Source organism: Acanthopagrus latus, chromosome 2 (genome assembly GCF_904848185.1).
Source record: "Acanthopagrus latus isolate v.2019 chromosome 2, fAcaLat1.1, whole genome shotgun sequence".
NCBI lineage: Eukaryota > Metazoa > Chordata > Actinopteri > Spariformes > Sparidae > Acanthopagrus > Acanthopagrus latus.
Window position 1 is genome coordinate 28,587,341 of NC_051040.1, and position 23,459 is coordinate 28,610,799.

The following is a 23,459-nucleotide window of genomic DNA, read 5'->3' on the forward strand; positions in this document are numbered from 1 at the left end:
CAAAGAGTTACATTTTTACTGCAAATGCACATATATCTGTTACAAATACTGCTTATTAGTCTCCTTCATTACTAATAATTAGCAGCCATATCAGCTTTGACAAAACCATATCAGTTCAGCCCTAACACTGATGGTATTGTTTTTGTAACACCAGGGCTATATAGGTGGCATAGCGTGAGCAGCACATTCAGTGATCCATCTATATCTACACAATGGTATTTTTGTTTTGGCAGCACTCAGCGATCAATCAGTGTAGTTAGGTGTGTAAAAGAAGATAAGTCTTCAAGTATTGGAATATGCTTCAGGTAATGTTCCATGCCTGTGCAGACATCTGGACTGATTAAAGCAAGAGCATATCAGGCACATCAGACACAAGTGAGATGACAGTTGAAACAAGTGGCTAAAACACCTGCTGCGCAAGGCAATACTTAGTATTTAGGGCTGCACCTAAACACTATTTTTATTTTTGATTCATCTGAAGACCATTTCCTCAACTAAACAATTAATGTATTGTTTTGTCTAGCCAATGGTCCAAAACTAGCATATATTTACACTGTGGAAGCTGCAACCAGAGAATTTGAAAAAACCAAAACCAACAACTAATCAACAAAAAAGATTCTGATTAATTTTCTGTTGATGATTTATCAATTAATAAAAAAAATATTTGCAGCCATACTTGAATTCAACAATCACTGGACAATCCCGTGTGTGTTGTGTGGGGTCATTTATAGTCTTGTGTTATGCGTACCTTTGTGTATGTGAGTCCATTTTGGCAAAATTTGTATAAACGTAAGTTGATTATCTAAGTATTTGTTTGTTTGTTTGTTTGACAAGGTCAGAGTTGCAACTGTGTTCGCCCCCGCTCACTCACTCAAGGGAAACATGACATCTGCCTTGGATAAAATCCCATTTCATAAATCAATGTTATTCTTGAGTGAATTACTATTATTATCTAGTTTTACACCGTGCCTGAAAGACCCACAATTGAAATGAACTGCTGACCTCTGCTCTACACCATGCCTTCTGTCTCCTCATCTCTTCAGATCAAAGTCATGAAACGCAAAGGCAAACAGAAGGAAAGATAAATGAAACTAATTTCCAAACTGAGGAAGGAAAGCTACAAACACTGTTCACTACAGAGGAAGTGGGATGAGTTCTTAAAGAAGTGCAGTAAAGGCTAAAGGCATTTGGCGGAAAACTGCTCAATGAATGCAAAGCTTTTTAATAAAAACCATGAGTGTTTCATATGCAGACAATAACAAAATGTGAACCAAATGTCTCCAGAGGATATGGAGAGTGATCTGTTGCTACGTGGCAGGAAAAGGGTGGTAGCAGAGAGGGGCAGACAGAAGCAAGGAATGAGGTTGCACCCCTTCAGCATTTCCTCAACAACTTCCAGAGGCCAACCTCCCAAATCACTGAAATCAAAACAACTCTGACATCAGGCAGGGCCATTAGGAAAACCTGTGCACAGTACAGTAGTGCAGATACAATCTCATGTGTTTTAAGTCACTAATGAGTAGGTTCCTTGCTGTGCACAGCAGTATGATGTTTACTTTCCAAATGAAATGCAATGATGGAAAGTCTGCTGACTGTGAAAACAAGGGATGGATATATTTCAAGGCCGGAGGTGACGTTTATTTTCAAGGCCCAGAGGAACTAAGATTAAATAGACAGTGATACCTGCAACTTGAAAGACTGCAACCTACATGTGATTTTTCTCCATGCTAACAGCCAATCCATATTTTCTGTGCCCTCTATGCCAAGCATTCTAAAGCAAAGTAGGCATGGGCATGTTTAAGCTTATTTGGACTGCACCGGGAGTTTAAAGTATGGCAGGCCCAGCCTTGCATGTGGAGCATGTGTGGCAGCAAATATTTATTCAACCACCATTACATTAGCGATGAGCTAGTTCTTGAATCTGCAGCAGAAACATCTAGTACAAATGAAGCCTCTGCATATTCTCAGCAACAGCACTGGATATGTTTGTTATCTTGGATAGAAAAAAAGTTTCCTAACACTGCATTCCAAAGGGCCTCAGTATCCCAATATCAAGGAACCTCAGACACAAAAAATAAGTGAAAATGAGTCACAGCATGACAGTTCATGTTTTCTAATTCAGTCTGTGATTCACTGTGAGTAATGACATTAGGGTGCTGGATGTAAACGTGCAGTGGTTGACCCCCATTTTACAAAGTAGTGCACTCAACACTAATACAACAACAAAAATAAAGAAACAGAGGATAATGAAGCCATTTCAGCTAGGGGTAACTGCTTAATTAGATTTTTTTCTTGAAAGGCATCATGATGGCCTACGCTGTAATTACTGTGAAACTAAAGAGTTCTGTCTGGACTCAACAACATGGGCAAGTCTCTCCCACAGCTACAAACAAGACAGATCAAAGACACAGTGACAATAGGCAAGGTGGTGTTCAACTCTATGGCTAAATTACCACTATTATAGTACAAACAGTGAAACGTAAAGGTTCAACTAAACTTGACTTGTTTCCAGAGTCCATCTAATTAAACAGACACTGATGATTTACTATCTTTCTTCTTTAGGTCCTCCGTGACTTTTTTTTTTACCAGGGTTGCATTACTTGTCCTACTCCACTTCACACTGGCTTGTACTTGTTACTTTCATTGGGGTTGATTAGGTTTTGGCATGAGGAGCTTGTTAGAGTTGGGTAAAATTATCAGGGTAGAGTAGAGCGGGTCATAGCATTGCAATAAATGGGGGAAAAAAAATACAGGTCCACCGGCAACCAAGCCACAGTACTTTTCGAAGTTTGAGCACAAGACAAGAGAACAGGCTTGGGGTTTGGTCTAGGGCAGGGGTGTAAAACTGATCCAGTAAAGGGCCATGTGGCTGCAGGTTTTCATTCCAACAAAGCAAGAACACACCTGATTTGGATCAGCCAACCAATCAGCCAACCAAGCAAGAACACACCTGATTTGGATCAGGTGTGTTCTTGCTTGGTTGGAATGAAAACCTGCAGCCACATGGCCCTTTACTGGATCAGTTTGACACCCCTGGTCTAGGGCATCCATCCCCAGTTAGTGGCCCACAAAGTGTCTGGCCCGTGTGGACCCAGTGACACAACGTGATAAACTGCCATAAGGTTAAATAAAGTGTGTTCGGTTCTATTCAGACATCATCTCACACCATACACTTGACCCGCATTTCCCCTTTCCGCATGTACACGGAAGACATGCGCGTGTTTAATCCTCGACTCTGTCAGTCACCAACTAGCCGACCGCCTTAGCACCAGGGGGACCAGGGAGAACCGTCAGTTCAAATCTGACTGGACAGAGGAGTTTTGTTTTATTTCACCGGACCATGCCAATGCAAAACCGACATGCCTAATATGCATGCAAACTGTTGCTGCCAGCAAAGCTGAGAATCTAAAGCGGCACTTCAACTTCATGCATGCTGTCAGCTTCAGTGCCAACTACCCAACAAAATCAGATCAGCGTAAATGCAAAATGGCAAACATGCTAACGTCATACAAGCAGTCTGTTTCTACTATGACTAAATCGACATCAGCACAAAAGAGCGCTACCGCTGCATCACTGCAAGTTTCATGGACCCTGAAGCTAAAGCTACGAAGCCCTTTGCTGATGCCGAGTTGATTAAAAAGTGTGCAGTTGAAATGGCAGCTGAAGTTTTAAGTCACGATGAGAAAAATAAGAAAGGTGTTGTCGAGCTGTTAAAGCAGGTGCCACTGTCGGCTAACACGGCAACCAGAAGAGTAGGAGTGTTTTTCCTGTCTATTCACCAATTTGAAGAAAGCAGAAGCCATATCACCAGCCATAGATTCGTCCTGTGACCGAACCAATATGGAGCAGCTGGCTGTGTTTGTAAGATTTTTTGATGTGAAAACATTTCGCGAAGAGCTGCTTTGTTTGCTTCCTCTACCGGGGTGAACATCCGGGGAAATCGTCTTTAACGAGTTGACACAGTTCCTCGAGGGGAATGGCTTGGATTTGAGCAAAATCGCATCAGTGGTGAAGGACGGGGCTCCATCGATGGTGGGACACCGCGAGGGCCTGGTGAGCAGGCTTTCTGCCGTTAACCCCCCGCATTTCACTGCGTCATTCACAAAACAGCGTTGTGCACTGAACTGAGTGGAGAAATGCAAGAGGTGATGGATACAGTGACAAGACTTGTTAACTTTGTTTGTGAGAGCCCTAGTCTGCAACATCGTCTTTTCAGAGCATTGCTGGAGGATATGTCAGCTGAATACAAGGATCTTCTGCTGCACAATGATGTTCGCTGGTTGAGCAAAGGCCGTGTGTTGGAGAGGGTGTGTGACCTGCATGATGAGCTTGTATCATTTTTGTCCAATCTGCAGAGCAAACCAGCCCAAGAATCTCTGAGCTTTATAAGCGACAAGAAGGTGATGGCAGATGTATTTTTTGTGTGACATCAAGTCTCATCTAAAATCACCTAAATCTGCAACTACAGGGCAAAAAACACACTGTTGCTGATATGTGCGGCAGTTGGAGCTTTCCAGTCAAAGTTGAACCTTCTGGAGAGAGACATTCATGGAAGAAATCTGCAATTTCGACGTCTGCAGGAGCATTGTGAAAAGCATGACATGCAGGAACATCCAGCGATGAAAGATTTTGTGGCAAGTCTGGCAGAAAACTTCAAGGAACAATTTGAAAGCTCCCCTAAACTCTCACGTGTCATCCTCCTCTTCCTGAAACAGCCGTTCTGTGTTCAGGCTGATGGCCAGTCGACCGCAGAAGCCAAAACACTGGTGCCTTCTATTGACAGCTCTTCAGATGGAGGTCTTGGAGATGGCAACATCTGATTTGCTGTAAGCACAGCACAAGGATGTTGGGGTTTGGATCAACATGGTTCCACAAGCTCGATTCAAAATCACCAGAGCTGTTGGAATGCTCTTACTCACAATGTTCCCCTCCACATATATATGTGAGTCATCATTTTCTTCAATGAACACTATCAAGAGTCAGGACAGAAACAGACGCTCGATTACACATCTTGGACAGTGCCTCAGAATGGTGACAGCACTTCTCACTTCTCTCACTGATTGGTGAATAACCATATAGTAACCTTCACCTACTTTTATCAATCAGAAAGAGTAAATTAATGAAATGAAAGAACAAAATTACTTCAAAACTGTTAAAATGCCATACAACAATAAAATAAACAAAATAATTTGAATAATAAAAAAAATAGGGGATAAAAGACGTCAAAAATAAAACCAAATTATATTGTTTACCACAAGAAAAGAAAATATTTGTTGTTTACAGCCTGATATTATTTGGTCACACATATTTTAAATGTGCTTAACTAATAACATTTTGTGTTATCTCATTTTAAAGCTGACAGCTGTCTGTGAGGAAAGCTGATACCATTTGGACATTTTGCTGAGGGGTACACTGTTTAACAATCAGCATCAATGTTACCGATATTGGTATTCAGAAATATTCCAGGTCCATGTAAAAAAGTCATCAGTTATCTTTGCCTGAGGATACTCTTTCTTTGCCTCTTGGGCACCAATTGCTGTAGTGCTGTTGTTTTTTTGGTGTAGATCAAACTGGTCATGTTATGTTGATCAAAATATTCTCCAGGGGCATTTAAATAAATCAATCGTTGATACTGACTTATTTTCTTTCAAGTGTGCATTTTTTCTCTTGTCTGTCCCTCAACACAGGCTGTGACTAATACTATATCTGCTACTACAACCAAATACCACTGGTACTACTCATCATGACAATAATACTACTTCTGATAACAGCAGCAACATTAATATCTGCACATAAAACAATGTTTACTGGTCCAATGAAAAAAACACAAAAAACAGACAAGTTGGCCCTCGACTTGGCAACCTGGACATAAGTTGGCCCTCACTGAGATCTAATTGGGGAACCCTGGTCTGGGAAGGAGGAAATGTTGTATGAAACATCAGCATCACTTACTTAGAAAGAGACACTCCTCCAGCTTTCCCAATAAGCTCCTCATGGTGGAGGACGGCATCATTCCAAGGAATGTCGAGGAATTTCAGCAGTGTCCTCATCCATTTCTCAGGGTGAAGGACCAACTGTTCATAGTGCACAGGTAGACATTTGTCTGCTGCCTCCAGGCACTGGGTGTACATGGTCTCTATGGCCCGATTCCACTTAGTAAGACAGTCCCGGTAGCTGCCCAGGTCAAAGCCAGCGATTGTCACCTTCCTTGAGATCATGGAGTGCACTGAAGCCCGGCCATCACGAATCATGAGAACAAACTTGGCACGTGGAAAGATCTTGGCCAGGTAGGAAAGTGACTTCAGAGCAAAAGGGTCCTTGTTACAGAGAAAGTTGGCAGGCTCTCCATGTTTAACAATGATTTCCAGCAGGAAGGCCTGCATGGCGGCGTCCAGCACCTCATCTGTCACACCGGCCTCATCCAGCCGCATTTTCTCCCGGCCTGAGCGACTCCACATCTGCTTCATGGCTAAAATACGCGGGATGACGCGGGTTTCTTCTCCACAGCGCACCTCGGGATGGGCGTCCAGCATGGCTCGCATTAGTGTGGTTCCACTGCGAGGCACCCCACCGATGAAGATAAGTGGCATGTCTTTGTTGTAAACAAAGGGTGTGCTGAGATTCTGGCCTGTCCGTAAGGTGGTCCTCATGCTGCCCCCTAGTGCTGACAGAGGCAGGATCCCACCTGGCTGGCTGCGTTCCTCAATACGATGGTGGCACTCCATGGCATGGCGGCCCAGGTAGAAGACCGTGACCGAACTGACGACCAGACAGGCCACCAGCAAGTTCTGTTTCAGCTTGCCAATCATGTTGTGGGCCACAGAGGGGAGAAGAAAATATCACCACGGGGCAATTTACAGGGGTCTGGGAATAGGGAACTGAAGGGTAAGAAAGGTTCCCACCCTTTACGGTTGTTTGCTGGGAACCGGGCATGGATCGAGCTCCCTTGTGCAAAGCAGGCGTCGAGTCCCCAGCTCCATGAGGCCTGCATCGTGGCACAAAACAGAGAAGGCATAATTAGTTCTGATACATCAGGACAACATTCATCAAGAAAAGGTAGTAACATAACCTGATCAAAAGAAGCATTTTTATGCCCCAGATTTTAAAGAAATCATGTGACAGATGTCATGCACCAGGACCAATCTCCAGAGGAGAAATTTGGCAGGAAGCGTGATCACCACATTCTCGTTATCTGACAGGCCTTCTGAACTCTGGCCAACATTATTTTTGCTTCTTTTATTTTTATTCAGAGAGAATGGCTTCAAACACAATTATGACAACAGAGCTGCCACCAGTAAAGCTTAATGAACTCTGTGCCACAGACGTTTTATGAAGAGTTAGTGGGTAGAATTCATACCCACTGAAAGATAAATGACTAAGACTCTCTGCTGACAAGAGACTTGAGAATGTAGGGAAAAAAAACTAACTAAAGATAGCTGATGTAGCACATCATCTGTGACATTTAGCCTTCAGCCTCTAATTTTCACATGCTTGCCCACAAACTCATTCTGTAGACAGGGCAATGTGTACTTGCACAACAAAAACACACACACAGACACTTCCTGAACATAAATTCTACACACCACAGTGGTCTGGCTTACAGCTTTTCCTCCTCTGCTGTTGAGAAGTAAAAGCTGCAGGCCTGGTACAGCTTATTTGTTGGAGGGTTTTCTCCATGCTGGCCCTGCAGCCACAGTCATCTTCCCGAGCAAATGGCCTGGCTGGGAGAGAAGGGGGTGAAGGACGAGAGCAAGCCTGGCCTGCTGGTTTCTTATTAGGTCAGCCTGACCTGGATCAAAATACTGGAATTTAGTGGTGGGTAGTGAGTCATCTTACAGTCATCTACCTTATTATTTTTGACCTTCAGCAACCAGTGTGAGCTGCATGAACACTGTGAGAACTTATCTCCGGCGATGAGACACTGACCACAGCCCTCTTGTTTCCGAGAGATACTGTACCTCACTGTCACTCAAACTACAGTCAAATCGTCACAATCAACTGAGAGATCCAACTGAAATGTCAAAGCTGAAACACACAGAGAATGCCAGAGCACCTGGCCAAGTAATCATTGTCGATCAATTTCCAAATACATGCATTTCCGGTTGGAGGAAAGGAGATACTTACAAATCCATATATTCAAACTGAGTTGAGTATTGTAAAGAAAAAGCTGCAAACTTTCTTACTACACAGTTCAGAGTGAACAGACATGCGGGCAGTTCTGTGATGCTCTTAGGCACATCTATGATTTAAGCCAAGTCCTAATGTCAGCATGCTTAGATGCTTTGAGTTGCAATGTTTAGCAAGTATATTATAAACTGTGTTCACCACATTAGGATAGTATATTTGCTAATTAGCACTAATGCAATGAGTAATGTTTAAGCGAAAAGGAATGTTGTGAGTTTGGTCATAAACCATTGATCTGGACAGATTACTGTGGCATTTCATTTCAAAGCACTAATGTCAAAGAAATCAACAAACTTATTAGGGTTCATCCTCTGGGGATGTCTTAGATGTCTAGTAGAAAACTTGAGGGACAATCCATCAGACAGTGTGTCCAAAGTGGTGAGCCAACCAACATCGCCTTTTCTCAAGCCAAATTGCTATTGGCTTAAAACTAAACCAATACATAATTGTATCATTGTGTACTGCAGTACTGCAAATTATGTAAACATAACGCGAGTAGATTTAAATGCCTTTCCCAAGAGTCACTATGTTGATCAACAGTCCTATCCTTTGCCAAATGGAGGTCATTTTGAGACTTTGAGTCTTTGTACATCACTTTGTAAACTTATTGAACAGAAATTCAGCAACTATGTTTGAACAAGACTAGGGCGTGTGGTGTTAAGATTAGTTTCCTCCCGGTCAACTCTATCCAGGTGCTCCAGTTTCCCCTAATCCCATGCAGGTTTGGTGTTCTTGAGTCCCTGGAAGCATACATTCTTATAGTAACAAAGTTCTGTTTAATAAATCTCAATAACTGTGGACCTGGGTACGAATGTAGGAACCTTACTTCCAACCCCATAGTTAATCATAAATTCACATACCTATGCCCTCAATCTAGGGCTGGACAATAAATCACAAAAGAGGGGGTGGGCAGACCATGCAGCCCTACATGAGTTTGACAGTGCATTTTATCAAGATGCAATTTCTCAGGAAGCACTTTGATTCATTCTTTTTAAGTGAGTTTGAAGGTGTACTATGTCACTGTCAGGGAAATGAACATTTTCTAAGGTATATTTACATAAGAAAAAAAAAAAACAGCTTCCCTAAAAGGAAAATTGGGCCCCTGGAAGTTAGTAGAAAGCTAGCTGAAAAGTTAAATTTTTACTGATGTTTCCAATGGCTGGGCCTGCCATTTTGTTAACAAGCTTATTTCTAGGCTTGTGTTTGTTTGCAAATAGGGTAATGCAGTTAAATTTCTCCATTTACTTTCAGTTTACTCCTGTTAATATTATTGTTCAAATAAAAGCAATACTAATTGTGAATATTTTTCTTTTCATAAGAAGGAAAAAAAATCAATTAAAATTGTTAATCGAGTTTGGTGTGAAAAAATCAGGGATTTTTAGGTCTTATCGCTCGGCCCTACGGGAATCACTTATATGCATACCGATACTACAGACCCTGAATTTATCATTAAAAGACAACATTGGCAGTTGCATCTCATTTATAGTTATTAAAACATCAGAAGGATAATGAAGGATTCATTTATAGAACTCATTGAAACAGGGTTGAAATGCTGTATGCAGGGTTTTTGTGCAAACGTTTTGACTACATAATCATGAAAAGGAAGTCCAGTCAACTTATTTTCTCTGCTGTCTGTTTACACATGTTCCACATCATCATGAACCTGATGGTTAACAGGCTCTGTCAGCATTGTCCTGCCACAGCAGCATGTCTCAGGCTGCTGTTCATCACAACAGAGCAATGAATCCAGTGCAGCTGACTACCCCTCCATGGTATGAAGACTTGGACGCATGTTAGCAGAGCATAACAGAATGACGCAAGACACATGTTCCTTTGTTTGAACTCATGAAGTTTTAATCATCAAATGTGTTCCTTCTCCGTATTTAATGTCCCGGGACTATGTGAAAGTCTGAAGATGCATGGAGAGCTTCACATTCGGCTATGTTTAGAAGTGCTTTTCAGAGTACAGCTTTGGCAAGCAGAAACTGCTGACAAAGGCAACAATCAACAATTTCCATCTGTGCCCAGCCCTGACAAACCCACAAACAAAACTTGAAGAAAGGAGTATGATAAACAGAAGAAGTCACTGCAACTTCCTCCAAAGACGATGTATCACAGAAATTCAAGAGGAGGATTTATATGTTATCATCAAAACCTACTGCATCCGTCATTATCTTCATTATGACTTAGCAACATGGGAATCCCTTAATCTATATGCTATTAGAGGGGGTTGACCCACTCCAATAAGAATGCTTGCAGAATACTTGTTGGGTAAAATTAGAGATGGGCTGATACTGAATCTTATCCTAGAAATTAGACTTTGTATCAGAAAAAAAGACTTTGTCCAAGAGTAAAAATTCAGCCATTGGCTACTCACCACAACAATGGAACGTCAAGTGAAGTCTTGATCCAAAAACATTTCCAGGGTATCAAAAAAGACAGCCAAACAGTGTTCTCCTAAACAACTGAAGTAGATGGGGACTTGCGCTGAAGGCCACGGAATTCCAAACTGATTTGAAAATATTTCATTTACACCCTTTTTTAAGATTGTGTACTGTAGCTGCTAAGCTAAAAGTGTTAGCGCGTATCCCATTTGATGAGCGTGTATGAGCCTGACCAGGTGCTGGGGGTGCAAATAACATCTTTTTGAATAAATTTGGGATCATTGGGGTTCGGTAGACTGGGATTACACTGAACAAGCTGTATGGAGCCATGTTATGTTGTTACGCTTTTTTTCTCAAATGTTTTTGGGACTACGAAACCTCATTCATTCTTTCATCAGCATGGGGGAGAGTAGGTAATCACTGAATTTTCATATTTTTGTGAATGTTGCCTTTAAGTTTTAAACACAATCAGAAAAGTACAGTACAGAATATTCATATTTAGACTACATTTTTCTTTTTCTTTTTTTTCGCACACATTATGCTCAAGAGTCAAACCTGCTCAATTTTAAAGGTGCAAGGTGCATCCCCTGGAGAAACAGGCCGTGTAATCTTGTGTCAGAAATTTCCTAAGAACTGCTTAATGAATAGAATGTTACTGTTTTGGAGAGGGAACTATACTGTATTAGAATCTGTTCAACCAGGTTGGCCCAGGGTAGGCCAATGCATCACTCTACCATCTGCTTCCCCTCTGACACCATGTTGCCAACTTCTTCTCAGTGGGTTACTCATGCCTAATGAGCCAAGTGGCTGTTGTTGCTTTTAAGCAAACATCCTCGACTGTTAACTGGTAGTTATACAAGTGAGGAGCATTTCACAACAAAACATTACAGCTAATTCCTTGCATTAGCCTCCCTCTGAGAGGGAGTTCATGCAAGACTAAGCTGCAGATAAATGTTTCAAGTATTCCCCCTGCACCGTGACTGAGGAATGTAGAAAATGTGTAAATACTGTACAAACGTCTTTACGGTGCAGCATCCGACACTGTTTATTTCGTTCTTTTCCTGTCGTCTTGACTTTGCCTTTCTTCCAGCCCACCCACGCAATCTCACATCTCTGTGTCTTCTCCTTGGTGATTCAGTGTTACAGGGAGGGGGAAGTCACAAAGCACGCCAGACTGCCAACACCTTGAGTTTATTAGTGGGAGTACAACAGGGGCCTGCTGTTTCCCCAAGGCTGCTGCAACTGGCCTTAAAGGGAAAGTCCAACTTCTGATTCACACTTTGCAGTAAGATATGATCAATTTGTGAGGTTGAGTGTACTTTAGATTTATCTCACTGAGATTTAAGGTCATGATTTTCAAAGAAAACCTTTCCAAAACAAGGCAACTGCACGGATAGATGCAGACAAGTAAACAAAAAAATAACACAGTATGCTAATTAACTGATAAAATATATAATCATCTATAATAGTGGACAGAACACATAGTTTTGCAGGAAATGAAAGAAGGTCGTCAGAGAAAGAATGTGAGAAAGAAAGAGGTGGTTAGAAGGTGAGAAAAAAAGCAACGGATGTGTCAACGGTATCATCAGTCCAATAAGGGCAAAACAACCTATATTGCACTCTTCCGTTTGAATAAGAGTAGCAACATGATGAAAGATTTTCTGAGTCTGATTAATTCAGTATTAAGTAAACAAAAATATCCAATAGAAAGTCTACATATAAATGTGTATGTCCATATGTTCATATAAGAGTGTGAACATTATCTGACATGCTAGTCTTTACCCTTATTAATCAATTCACTACTTGTATTTATAAATTGTTAACTTATCCCCCAAAAACTAAGTGGGTACATTGTATTGTGGTCCAGTGTTGTCAGAACATTTTAAATACTAGTCGACTGTGAAGAGCCTCAGAATTACACGTTCACATGAAGTTCTTCTCAGTTCAATGATTACTGTGGAAATGTGTGTTGTTAATTATCTCAAATGTTAGAATTAAGGAATAAAGGTCATTGATTTTCTCATTTTACAACATAAGGTGGCACAATTACATTTTGATTCATGCTAGACAAACAGGACAGTACTGTTACAGTAGAACAGACTGTAATACACAGTTTTAGTATCAGTTATATCAGTTTCCACTAAAAGGATCAAAACATGTTTGATATAACCATGATTTCAGTATGACTTTTTCCTATCTGAACTATGTAACATTCACAGCCATGAAAATCACTATTACTTGAAGTATAAAGAAGAGGACAGGCCCCGAGACAACAGGCTGTGACCAGAAATGTACGGGACAATGCAAGTGGCTGTTTTATCTGGGTTATTTCCTGCATTTATGTTTTAAATCATTTTACCTAGCATAATTGATATACCTTCCAAAATCAAGAAGGGAAAAAAATTGAGAAAATTCTTAAGCTTTAAGAGGTAAAGTGTTATGAATGCCTGACTGATAAGAAACTGCGGTGGAGATTCACAGCAGTGTCACGTTACACCTTACACCGGGGCTGAAATGTGTTTGTGTTAAATTAATTGAGGCTCTTCTCTCCTGTTACTGACATTGTATCCTTCTCACAGGATATTTTTCCCATTGATCTGTTAGGGGAAGCAGTGGAGGCTGAGGTTGCTCTCCATGGAGCAACGGTGAAACCAAACCACATCAACACTTAATAATGATGGCGACTTTGCACCTCGTGAAGCCCTGGTGAGAGCGGTCTGTGATCCTGAGCAAGAAAAGAAAATAACAGGAAACCTGGGTTTACACTGATTTGACTCACATCGCTATCATTTCCTCTCTAACACTAATTGCGTGATAAAAATGCCAGCCAAGTTAAAAAGGTTTCTTCAATTAAATGTTCCAATGACTGTCCAATGATCATTCCATCAGTCATGTGCAGGGGAATATCAGATGTTGCGAGCAATCTATCAAACACTGTCAGGATCTCAACATTTAGTTTGTTGCCTCTGTCTCGTCTCATACAGATGCAAACTAAAATCAAAAAACTAAAACTAAAATCTCCACCACATTTATATTAGCTCATCATACTATATCTGTACAAAATTTCTCTAATGAGCCAGCACTAAATATTTTATAAAATGAACAGGTATAACTGAATTCTACATTAGGGCTGAAATAGTTCAACATAATAGACTCTGACATTCCCCTAATCGTAACATGCTTGCTCCATTTTTTTTGCCGTTTTAATTCTATTTGTGTGATTCTTCTTTGTGGTGATATTTCAAAAGTGATGCCTGAGTGAGGATTTAGTTCAGAATGAAATAAAACATAGAAAACTCTCTTTCTCATTAGAGAAGCTGCAGAGTAGGTTTCGGCTCGGTCCACAGTTTTAGACAGAGGGCGGTAAACTGGGGGTCTGTTTTGTTCCACCGATTTTCCGCCTCGGAGGGAACACTTATTTCCTCCTCGCCTATCTAAAAACGAGGTGGAAATGTGCCGGCCTCTGCGTGAGATGGGCAGAGGTGTCAATAACCTGCACTGTTGTGCGACCCATAGTCAGGGAGTTTTAAAACCAAGAAACAGCTGATCACAGCAGTCAGTCCATCACTTCATCCGCAGACATTAAGATGAACAACTGGACAGCTGCAGAGATCCAGGAGATGCAGCGTCTCCTCGGTCTCTGTAGCTGTTTGGTTGTGTTAGCTTGTTGTTGTGTCGGCAAGCTAAGGACAGTTGCTACTTTCAAATTAAAAGATCCCCGCTAAGAACCAAGTTCTAAACTCCAATGGGGTGCAATGTAAAGCTCTTATTTTGAAGACAAATTCTATGTCACTGTTTACAGCCCAAGCTTCATGTCACATCACATGTTTATGCCTCAGAGGCGGCTTTTAGAAAAGGAGGAATATTACGCCTCGGTTTTAGAAAAACAGGCCGGCACATTGCCGCCCTTACCTTGGAGCAAATGTACTGCCTTTTCTATCTAAAAAGGGCTCATGACATAATCCACATTTCCACCAAGCAGTCCATCACAAATAAGAACTTTTTTCCTGTATTTATATCGGCGGAAATGGTGGATGGTACCAAAAGAGCAACCCGATTACAGTCTATTTTTTTCATTTCTCTTTGCTCTGATGTCCATTTCCCAAATGTTCCTGTTTCTCTTTTGTCTTAGAAAAAGAAGAAAAAAAAAGGAAAAAAAACATGTGGAGGAATAGAACATGAAGTGTTTGCTGTCCTCTATTGTGTCCTCCAGTGAGAGGGGCAAGTGGCAGAAAAGTGACAGCGACGTTGAGCAGAGCAGTAAGCTGTCAATTGTCAGCATGTCAGTTAACAAATGCTGCAGATTTTCAAGACCAAGAAAAGTCTTCACTGCTGGTTAAAGGCTGGTGGGAAAGTGAAAGTTAGCCCTGATGCCCAGCTAACAACCCCACCAACAATTAGGAGTACTGTCTGTGCTGGAAACACTAAACAGATCTACTCAGGGTTAGCTACAGGTTTCAAGGGTACTTTAACAATAAGTGTTGGTGGTTTTAGTGCTGTTGTCCTAGTTCATAACTATACACATTAGATTGGAAGGAAACCTTTATTTATTTATTTTTACTTCTATTTTCTTCAACTGTCATTGTCTTACTGACAAATGACCTAGACTTTATTAAGTTTCCAATCAGATCTGTGATCTGACACATTCCTGCAGGATCCATCAGCAGGACTGTGACCATTACTCTGTCCACAACCTCTGCCCCTCAGGCTTGGTCATAAATCACATGCTACGAACAAACCCAATTAACCTCCAGCTAGACTCTATGACAGGGAGAAGAGATATATCTCTCTCTCCAGGCTATACAGGCTCATTCCAGTCAGAGTGAAGTTATGAAGCAGCATGCGCAAACTAATCCAATCTTGTATCTTTCTGCTTCTAATACATGGCTACTGGTCCTCTGCATCTGGGCCATCATCTGCAGGGATTACAGGGAAAATAAATTAGGGATGGGAGCAACCACAGTTGGCCCCTCCCCCATTATGTGCTCAAACCTTGAGTCAACCTTCGGTTCCCGGGAGATTTCATCTGCTTACACACCTGTCATACTGTTTATGACCTGCAGGGAGCTGGTCTGTGTGCGCAGAGTAGATGGTGTGTAATTAAATCTGAGGCAATCTGACATTTCTTCTTGAGGCAGGAAAAACCCAGCCCCCTTGCAAGAGTCATCTCCTTAAATGTTTGTTTACTCATTGTGCCTTTTGCAATGGAAACATTCTAGTCTAATGTCAGTTCCAATTGTATTAAACTCAAAATCTGGACCAAATTAGTGAGGTGTTATGCCTGTCGCCCATTTTCCACAAAAATGCCCCCACAGAGGCCCATGAAACCACGTAAAGATGGGAAGTCTCCATGATTGACTAACACAGGGAGTGGTTGTCTTATTGAGACTTGCTAACAGCTTTAGATTACCTTGCTCAAGGACATCAGGACATTACACAAACTCCCTTGCTAAATGTTATTATATAGCAAAAATAGGTGATCATGACTTATATTGTGATACTGCATCACAGGCCGTTTCATTATAAATGAAGCAGTGGGATTCTGAGCTTGGTTTTTGCAAATGCTGGCCTTTCAGCTATCTGCTGCATAGTTTCAGTCCTGCCTCTGACAAGATCCCCTCAGTTGTGCCAGGGTGATTATGCAAAACCAGCACATGAATGACTGAATGTCTCATGGGGGCGGCAGAAACAGGCTGCTGACATTAGGCTTTCAAATTTGCAAAAGACAACCGCACACAAACCTAAAAATCTGAAACCAAATGAAGAACATAGAGGGACATCCCGGTAGCTCAGTTGGTAGAGCATGGACACCATGTACACAGGCTGTGCCAAAACTGAATTGTAGCCCTTTACTACATGTCAACCCCTCGCTGAAACTAGCTGAAAGCTACAAAGATTTGAAAAACTGGTCACTGTGCACTATACCTGTCTCCTCTTTTTTAGGTCAATGTTTGGTTTTAATAATCTGTGCTGTTGTTATTTTATGCTTTTATTCTATGTAGCGTGACCGTGGGTGCCTTGAAAGGCGCCATCAAATAAAATATCATCATCATCATTATTATTATCAATACTACTATTTAAAACCACACACAACACTGTTACCACCAAGATGGTAGAAGGAAGGAGAATAAAAAAACCTGAGAAGTCCACTGGTTGCATGTACGTCACGGAGCAGCTCTGCTATGGTTATGTACCGTGCGTCGTTGTCCAACTCTTACTGGCTGCATTTTGAGTGAAGCACGGCACAGCACTGTTGGACAGCTGGAGTTGGGAGACCGAGGAGTTCTCACAATAATTACGGATTCTTTTATTATGAAAATGAACTCACCGACTTCCGGACTGCTCTGTGCCTAATCAATGCGCCATGCTCTGGCATCTGGCAAAAATAGAAGCCTTGTGTATGTAGTTAGGAAGGGTTCAGACTGCCGGAGCTGAGCTGAGTAGGTACGCAAAGCAGTGGCGTATCTGTATTGGTGTTTTTTGTGTCCACTTACAACTAAAATAAATTAACCCTCTCTGTGTCCACAGTCACCATTTCGTAGACCCGGTCAATGCCCTGCCCACAACCAATCAGATTGCTAACATGTCATAATTACTAGCCTCAAGAACACTGAAAAATATGAATCTGCAAAGAAAGTTGTAACTTATGTCAAATAAAAAGGTAGAGGGCTGGAAATACAAAGCAGCAAAAACGGAAAGTGCCTGTATATATACCTGAAGACTTACAATTGAATCAAGTTCATAAATCAGCTCATTGTGTGACCCTGTCTTTCCAATATGAACTGAATATCAGAACATCATGTATGAAAAACATCAACAATTTGTCACTCTCTATAAACTAATGAAAAGAAATGGCAAGAATTAGGATGGGATAAAAGTTAAATGAAGGAATTCTTGTTTATGAGGGCACATGAAGGCTTCTGTTGAAGGCCCAGGGATCAGCTGACGCACACACCTCCCAAAACTCAATAAGGCACTGTGGGGCGCAGAAAAACAAGTTGACTGGTTGATCTTACTTCCGTTCAGGAGACAGGTTTGAAACTGGAATTGAACATGTTGATGTTATACTTCAAATCCATACAGGTATAGAGTGGAACAGATACGAGATTATTTCTAAATGAAAACTGTGTGCATTTGTTGATGTATAGGGGGAGAAGCATGGTCCACACTTAAAAAAAATCAGCTTACTGTGATCCGTGGGAATGCTTTAATCCAGCTATTACCTTGATCTGGTTATTCAGGTCTGCCACCAGCTGTGGATATATTTGTGGTGGTTGACCCTACAAAGCACTGAGTATCAAAATAGCAAAGAATTCACAAACTTGCCAATGATTTTACACCTGAACATACCATTCAGGCAAACCTTTCCTATCTACAACATTTTACAGTGTAAAAATAATAATAAACTTTATAATGATCAAATAACCCCGCGACCCTGCAGAGGATTAAGCGGCGTACATATAATGTGTACAGATGATGGATGGATGGATGGATGATCAAATAAGTAAAAATAACGACCACAGATTTCAATCAGACAGAACATTCTCAAGACATGGTTTTCAAACATTTGTCTAAATGCACATCTGTATTGACATCTGTGCCTCTAACGCGTTATCTAATCACTCTGCACACATTCATTGTTGGTTCCCTAGAAGGCTTAAAGGATTTTTTATGGTACAGAATTGGCCATTTTTTAACTGTCGCCGTGGTAATCAATGTCCAAATTCATATTTGAAGGTAGGAGACATAGCGTTGGCTCTACCCAAAAAGACTGATATAGAGCAGGAAATGGAGCTCCTTAATGACACTGAAAAGAATCAAGGGGGTTGGTTGCTTATCTGCCCACATGCATGATTGCTTTCCCACAAACATGAGTTCTGACGATTCCAGCTCAAAACTCCACACTCAAAGCTGCTCAACCATCTTTAGGTCGTCAAGTTGACTTGAAGAGTTTGGATGCATGGACAGTGACTAAGGTCTCTCCTCTTGGCCTTGTTTCTCATTAGACTCATAATTACGCAACTAGTGAGGTGTATAGGTAAATAATGACCATAAATTTGATAGCTCATGTGGCCTGAAAAGTCACCAGATCTCAACTGAACTTGCCAAGATACTGTATGTTGGTTTGTCCTTTAATTTGTCATCCATTTGTTGATCAATACTGATGGCGGAACAGTGATTGTGACAGACCAGTAGACTGAAGCATTTCTGCTCCATTTCTTTTTGACCTTACAAGGTTGCAATCATCCAGCTTCCTCTATCATAAACTGGGTAAACTGGGACAAGGACTCACGTCAGATTGCATCTTACTAGAGTACACATGCAGTTCAAGCTGGAAGTAGTCATCAAACCACAGCAGTCCTGCCTGCACGTATCTGAATATGCTAGTGGCTTCGAGCATTTAGCACTATCAATTTCAATTTCAATATTCCCCTGTGAAAGCAATATAGCACTCAGGTAAATCAACTTCACCCTCCCAGGGCAGCTAACAAAGCTGCAGATACTTGCAAGCACAATGCAGGGGTTATAAACAGTGAATGACACATCACTAATCAGTAAAGTGACTGACTGAGAAACACGGGGGAGTAAATCTGCCAGTGACAAGACAGTGTGTGTGTGTGTGTGTGTGTGTGTGTGTGTGTGTGTGTGTGTGTGTGTGTGTGTGTGTGTGTGTATGTGTGTGTGTGTGTGTGCACTGGTGAGGGGAAAAAAATAGTATGAATACAATTTGTAAGGCAGCGAGGAACAATCTTGGCTGGCAGTGTAGGAGTGTTGCTCTGGAGACTGTCTGTATTTTGTTTTTTTCCCAGAACACATACATAATAGTTTAGATGTTTTAGCCTACAGTATTTCAAAGAAATCCTACATAATTCACTGCTCATTATCTTTGAATCAAGCAAACTTGACATGAAACTGGTTTGGTTTTTGGTTTTTTTTTTCAAGGGTGCTACATTACAGCGCTCGACCGATATCTGCTGATATTGGCCTATCACGAATATCTCAGTAACGCCGTGTATGTTGTCCGCTACGCACTGCTGTTGAAACTTATCTTTTAGAGCTCTTAATGCAAAAAGGTCTCTTTGGATTATTCATAATTATTTAATCCCCAGTGTTGTTCACGTGTTTCAATTTGTTACTTCACCTTTCATAAGAGATTAGCCTCCTTAACATTTCAGGTGAAATTACTAAGCGACAACTACATTAAAAGAAAATTACATGATTACAATATTGATGATCTATTAACCTTTTACGCATTTATAAAGGTAATGGAAAACAATTGCTAGCGACAGGCTCACAGACTTACTGATCATTATCAATTGTATACAAATCAGATTTAATCTGCAATTGGAAGACACCCCAAATGTTCTGCTTTTATTACATGCGGTTAAACTACATCTACACTGCAAGACACACAATGATTGGTCGATTGATTCCACACTGAGATACAGCAAATCACTGGGAAACCCAAGACCAGCCATTTCGTCTTCATCCCCATCAATGCCGATTGTACAGTAATGCTGCTATCACAGTGCACAAAAACGGCAAACACTATGAAAGCAGTAAAGAACCATGTCACATCAGCTGTAAACTTTGTAGCCACAGGCAGCTGCATCGGCACAATTGAAGGCTCTGTCCTCACTCGCAATCAGTCAACAAATGTGATCCATTAATCAAGTGTTTCACAGTGACAACAAGCAGGTCAGGAGATCTACTGATGTCTCTGGCCACCAGCACTACTATTCTGGGATGTTTGATGAATGTGGGCCCCCATATCAGTCCTTGAGCAGCGCACACTCTTTGGAGGAACTTCATAAATATGGGCACTGCTCTGCAGTAGAAACCCTGGCAGGGCTCAGCGGTCAGCCAGCTGCTTGACTGAATATAATAATTGTGATGCAGCAGTGGGTGTTCTATTCAGACAAGGAAATGAGAGTATAAGTGAGCTTGAGTCCAACGGATCCAGCTCTGCAGCTGTGGAGGCCGACCCACTGAGAAGAGCCAGCACTGTGAAATACCGCGAATTCAACTGGACTCGAGTCTTTTTCCTCTCAGACCACCTGCGAACAGCAGAAGCTGTTTTTGTCCATTTGAGGCCTGCAGGCTTCAACTGTACGTTTTATTTTTCTTGATCGACTAAACATTTTTCTGACACACTTTGATATATTTTCTACATTTTCCTTCCAGTCTGACATCCTCAGTAGTATGAATATGAAACATCAGTGGTGATGATCATTTCCTAGAGGACAGCAGTGGTAAACAACAACACTCCTGTCTGAATACTATAGAAAGTTTAATGTAAATATTTAGTTTTTGCACCAACTTGGGATCAAATCTCTGTCGTGCACTACAGGAGACAGTGCAGTATTTGTTATGCACCTGAGAAAATCTGGCCAAGAAAATAACAATTTTTTGGAAGTGTGGAACATCGCCACTATATTCTCATCTTGCTTGACGGTGCAGGCTGCTCTGCATGAGCTCAATCAATGTGATTAAGTAAGGCAAGACAATTTTTCCAACCCTCGCTGCACTCACAGGCCAAAACACTTAACATATGTAACCCCAGCGCATTCAATTATCTATTACTGTTTCACGCAACCTCAAACCAAACTCCATTAAAAAATACTGTTAATAAGTGATGTCAGGGAAGGAGTATAGTTCATACTAAGTCCATTTAAGGTTCCGTCGGTATTGTGGTTTTCTGCTTAATTCGGCATACGTATCTACAACAATATGTCAACGTATGTACATCTAATGCGAACTTTAGATTTCGTTCAAAGTGCCCCCTACCGCACCCAGCACTGCCTATTTTGGATAGAAAAGGCAGTAAGAATAGCGGCGGGGGCATGTTTTAAGTTGAATAGAATTGAAAGACGTTCTGCCTGGTGGCCCCGTCGTATGCCGAGTGGAAGAGTTGCCTCTTAAGATTCCTAAAATGTCTTCGGTGATCTTCACGGTGTGTAATCTTCTGTGTTTGTTGATAATCAACAGATTTGTGCTACAGTTCTGCGCGGCGTTCCCCCGAGGGCGGCACATAACGGCGCTATCTGTCAACATACATCCCCGGCTAAATGTGTTTATTTGACATGGGCTCAGTTCGTATGTGATTATACCAGCAGAGATCATTTTGCAGTCTTGATAGCTAACATGCCCAACACTGGCAATTATGTAACCGCACTGGAAGGAAAGAGTAGCTATGTTAACGCTAAGAAAATGACGTATTACGGTTTTTCAAAAAGCCCCTGCCAAAAATGTGCGTTTAATTGTCGCAGCTCCTGGGCTAAAAGGAAGGAGAGGAGAGTAGAGGAGAGGGACATTACCACACCACCACCGCGTCAGAAAACCTACCTAATGCTGCGGATACGGCGCAGGAGACTCGGGGTCGTCGGTCAGAGAACCTCCAAAGAATCCAGCGCCAACGTCCGGACAGTCGTGCCGGTCTCCGGAGTCACTTTCCGGGCATTTTCTGCGGACATCGACCGTGTCAGTCGCACGGTGTCCAGTCTTGTTGCGCTGGTAGACTGGAGGTGAGATCAAGCAGACTGCTACAACTGGACTGCTCGACTGGTGTTGAAAGGCGAGCTGTGATTAGTCTATAATTTAGAGGGGTTGTGTGTCAGAGCCGCTGATTGGTTCATGCGGCGTAGGGCGGAACTACTGTAGATTTAAAAGCGCAGAACATTTATGGAGCCTTATTTCAGACTGAGCAGTGTTGAATTGAGCTCAAAAGGTGCACTGTGTAGTGTTGGGGGTAAATTTTTAAAGAGAAGAGAACAAGAGAAAAATGGAAGAAAAACAACAGTTATGATTTAGTGATGACTATAAAAGCAGAAGAAACAAACTGTCCTCAAAGGGCAACACAGTTTCACTGTTTTACTTTTTATTTAAAGGGGCCCTCCTAAGGAGCCACCCCCCGTAGCTTCAAAGTGACCTAATTCCCCTCTGACGACAGCTTGTTTATAATGGAAACATATCAAATAAATATGGTCTTATTTTCTTATTTCTATTGTAAATATGCACTTGCACTTCGAATGTATTTTCCAAATCGGCATAGTGCACCTTTAATCAATCACTTTTGTATGTATTCATTTTATTTCTTAAATACACCAGAAATTATCCAAATGTAAAACAAAGTAGCATGTCAATTCCCTGGATCTACAACCTTGTTACTCCAAGAAAATGTACATTTTTTTGGAAAAGTGCCTGGTGTCACATGATATTATTGCTTGCTTTGACCAGTAAATATGTTTCCACACTGTGTCCTTTTCACATTCTGGGGTTGCTCTACATGGTTTCCAAATAGTTATGATGATTCATTAGAATTTGTTTCTGTATTTTTCAGTTGACTGTTAATTACAATACATATTTTTGTATTTTTGGCATTATATTTGGCATTTGGATTTGCAATTACTGCACTGAATGCCAGAAGCCACGTGATGAAAATAGAATCATTTAAGTTTGCATGTCTGAGGTTAGCCTCAGCTGTTGCTCCCCACCTGAATACCATAACTACAAAACTCATCTGAACTTGATAAACTTAATTAAACAGTCTGTATTTGTAGCATTGTAGTGCAAAACTTGTAGATGGCGAGTTGCACACGAGAGACCATACAGAGTGTAAGTGTGAGGAATTATTGCAGTAGAAATGAATACAAATCTTAAACTCATGACTGAGTTAAGCTGCTACGGGGCCTGGGCAAAAATGACCTACTGGGCCCAACATCACTCACCTACACCTCCGACTCTGCAGCTTAATTCAACGTTCTGCTACATCCAATACAGATGATCACATTTAAGAAAATACGAGATAGCAGAGAAAAAAATCAGAGTCAAGCACCTTCAATACAGATTTTCATGATCTGAAATCTGAAATAATACTGACTCTGAAATGGA

At 41.3% G+C, this 23,459-nt stretch overlaps 1 protein-coding gene across 3 annotated transcripts in view; it reads right to left on the reverse strand.

Moving 5' to 3' along the window:
• tpst1 (tyrosylprotein sulfotransferase 1) overlaps nucleotides 1-22,142 on the reverse strand; it is a 44,900-nt gene extending 22,758 nt beyond the window's left edge. For 2 of the 3 annotated variants that reach the window (XM_037078799.1, XM_037078791.1), the window contains exons 1-2: nucleotides 21,915-22,141; nucleotides 5,953-6,985 (exon numbers count right to left, since the gene is read on the reverse strand). In XM_037078799.1, the coding sequence (XP_036934694.1) occupies nucleotides 5,953-6,809 (857 nt within the window). In that variant the 5' untranslated portion in view covers nucleotides 6,810-6,985; nucleotides 21,915-22,141. Of the gene's footprint in view, nucleotides 1-5,952; nucleotides 6,986-21,914 lie in introns of all 3 variants that reach the window. The other variant, XM_037078808.1, reaches the window with a different exon arrangement.
• Nucleotides 22,143-23,459: the final 1,317 nt, after the last annotated feature.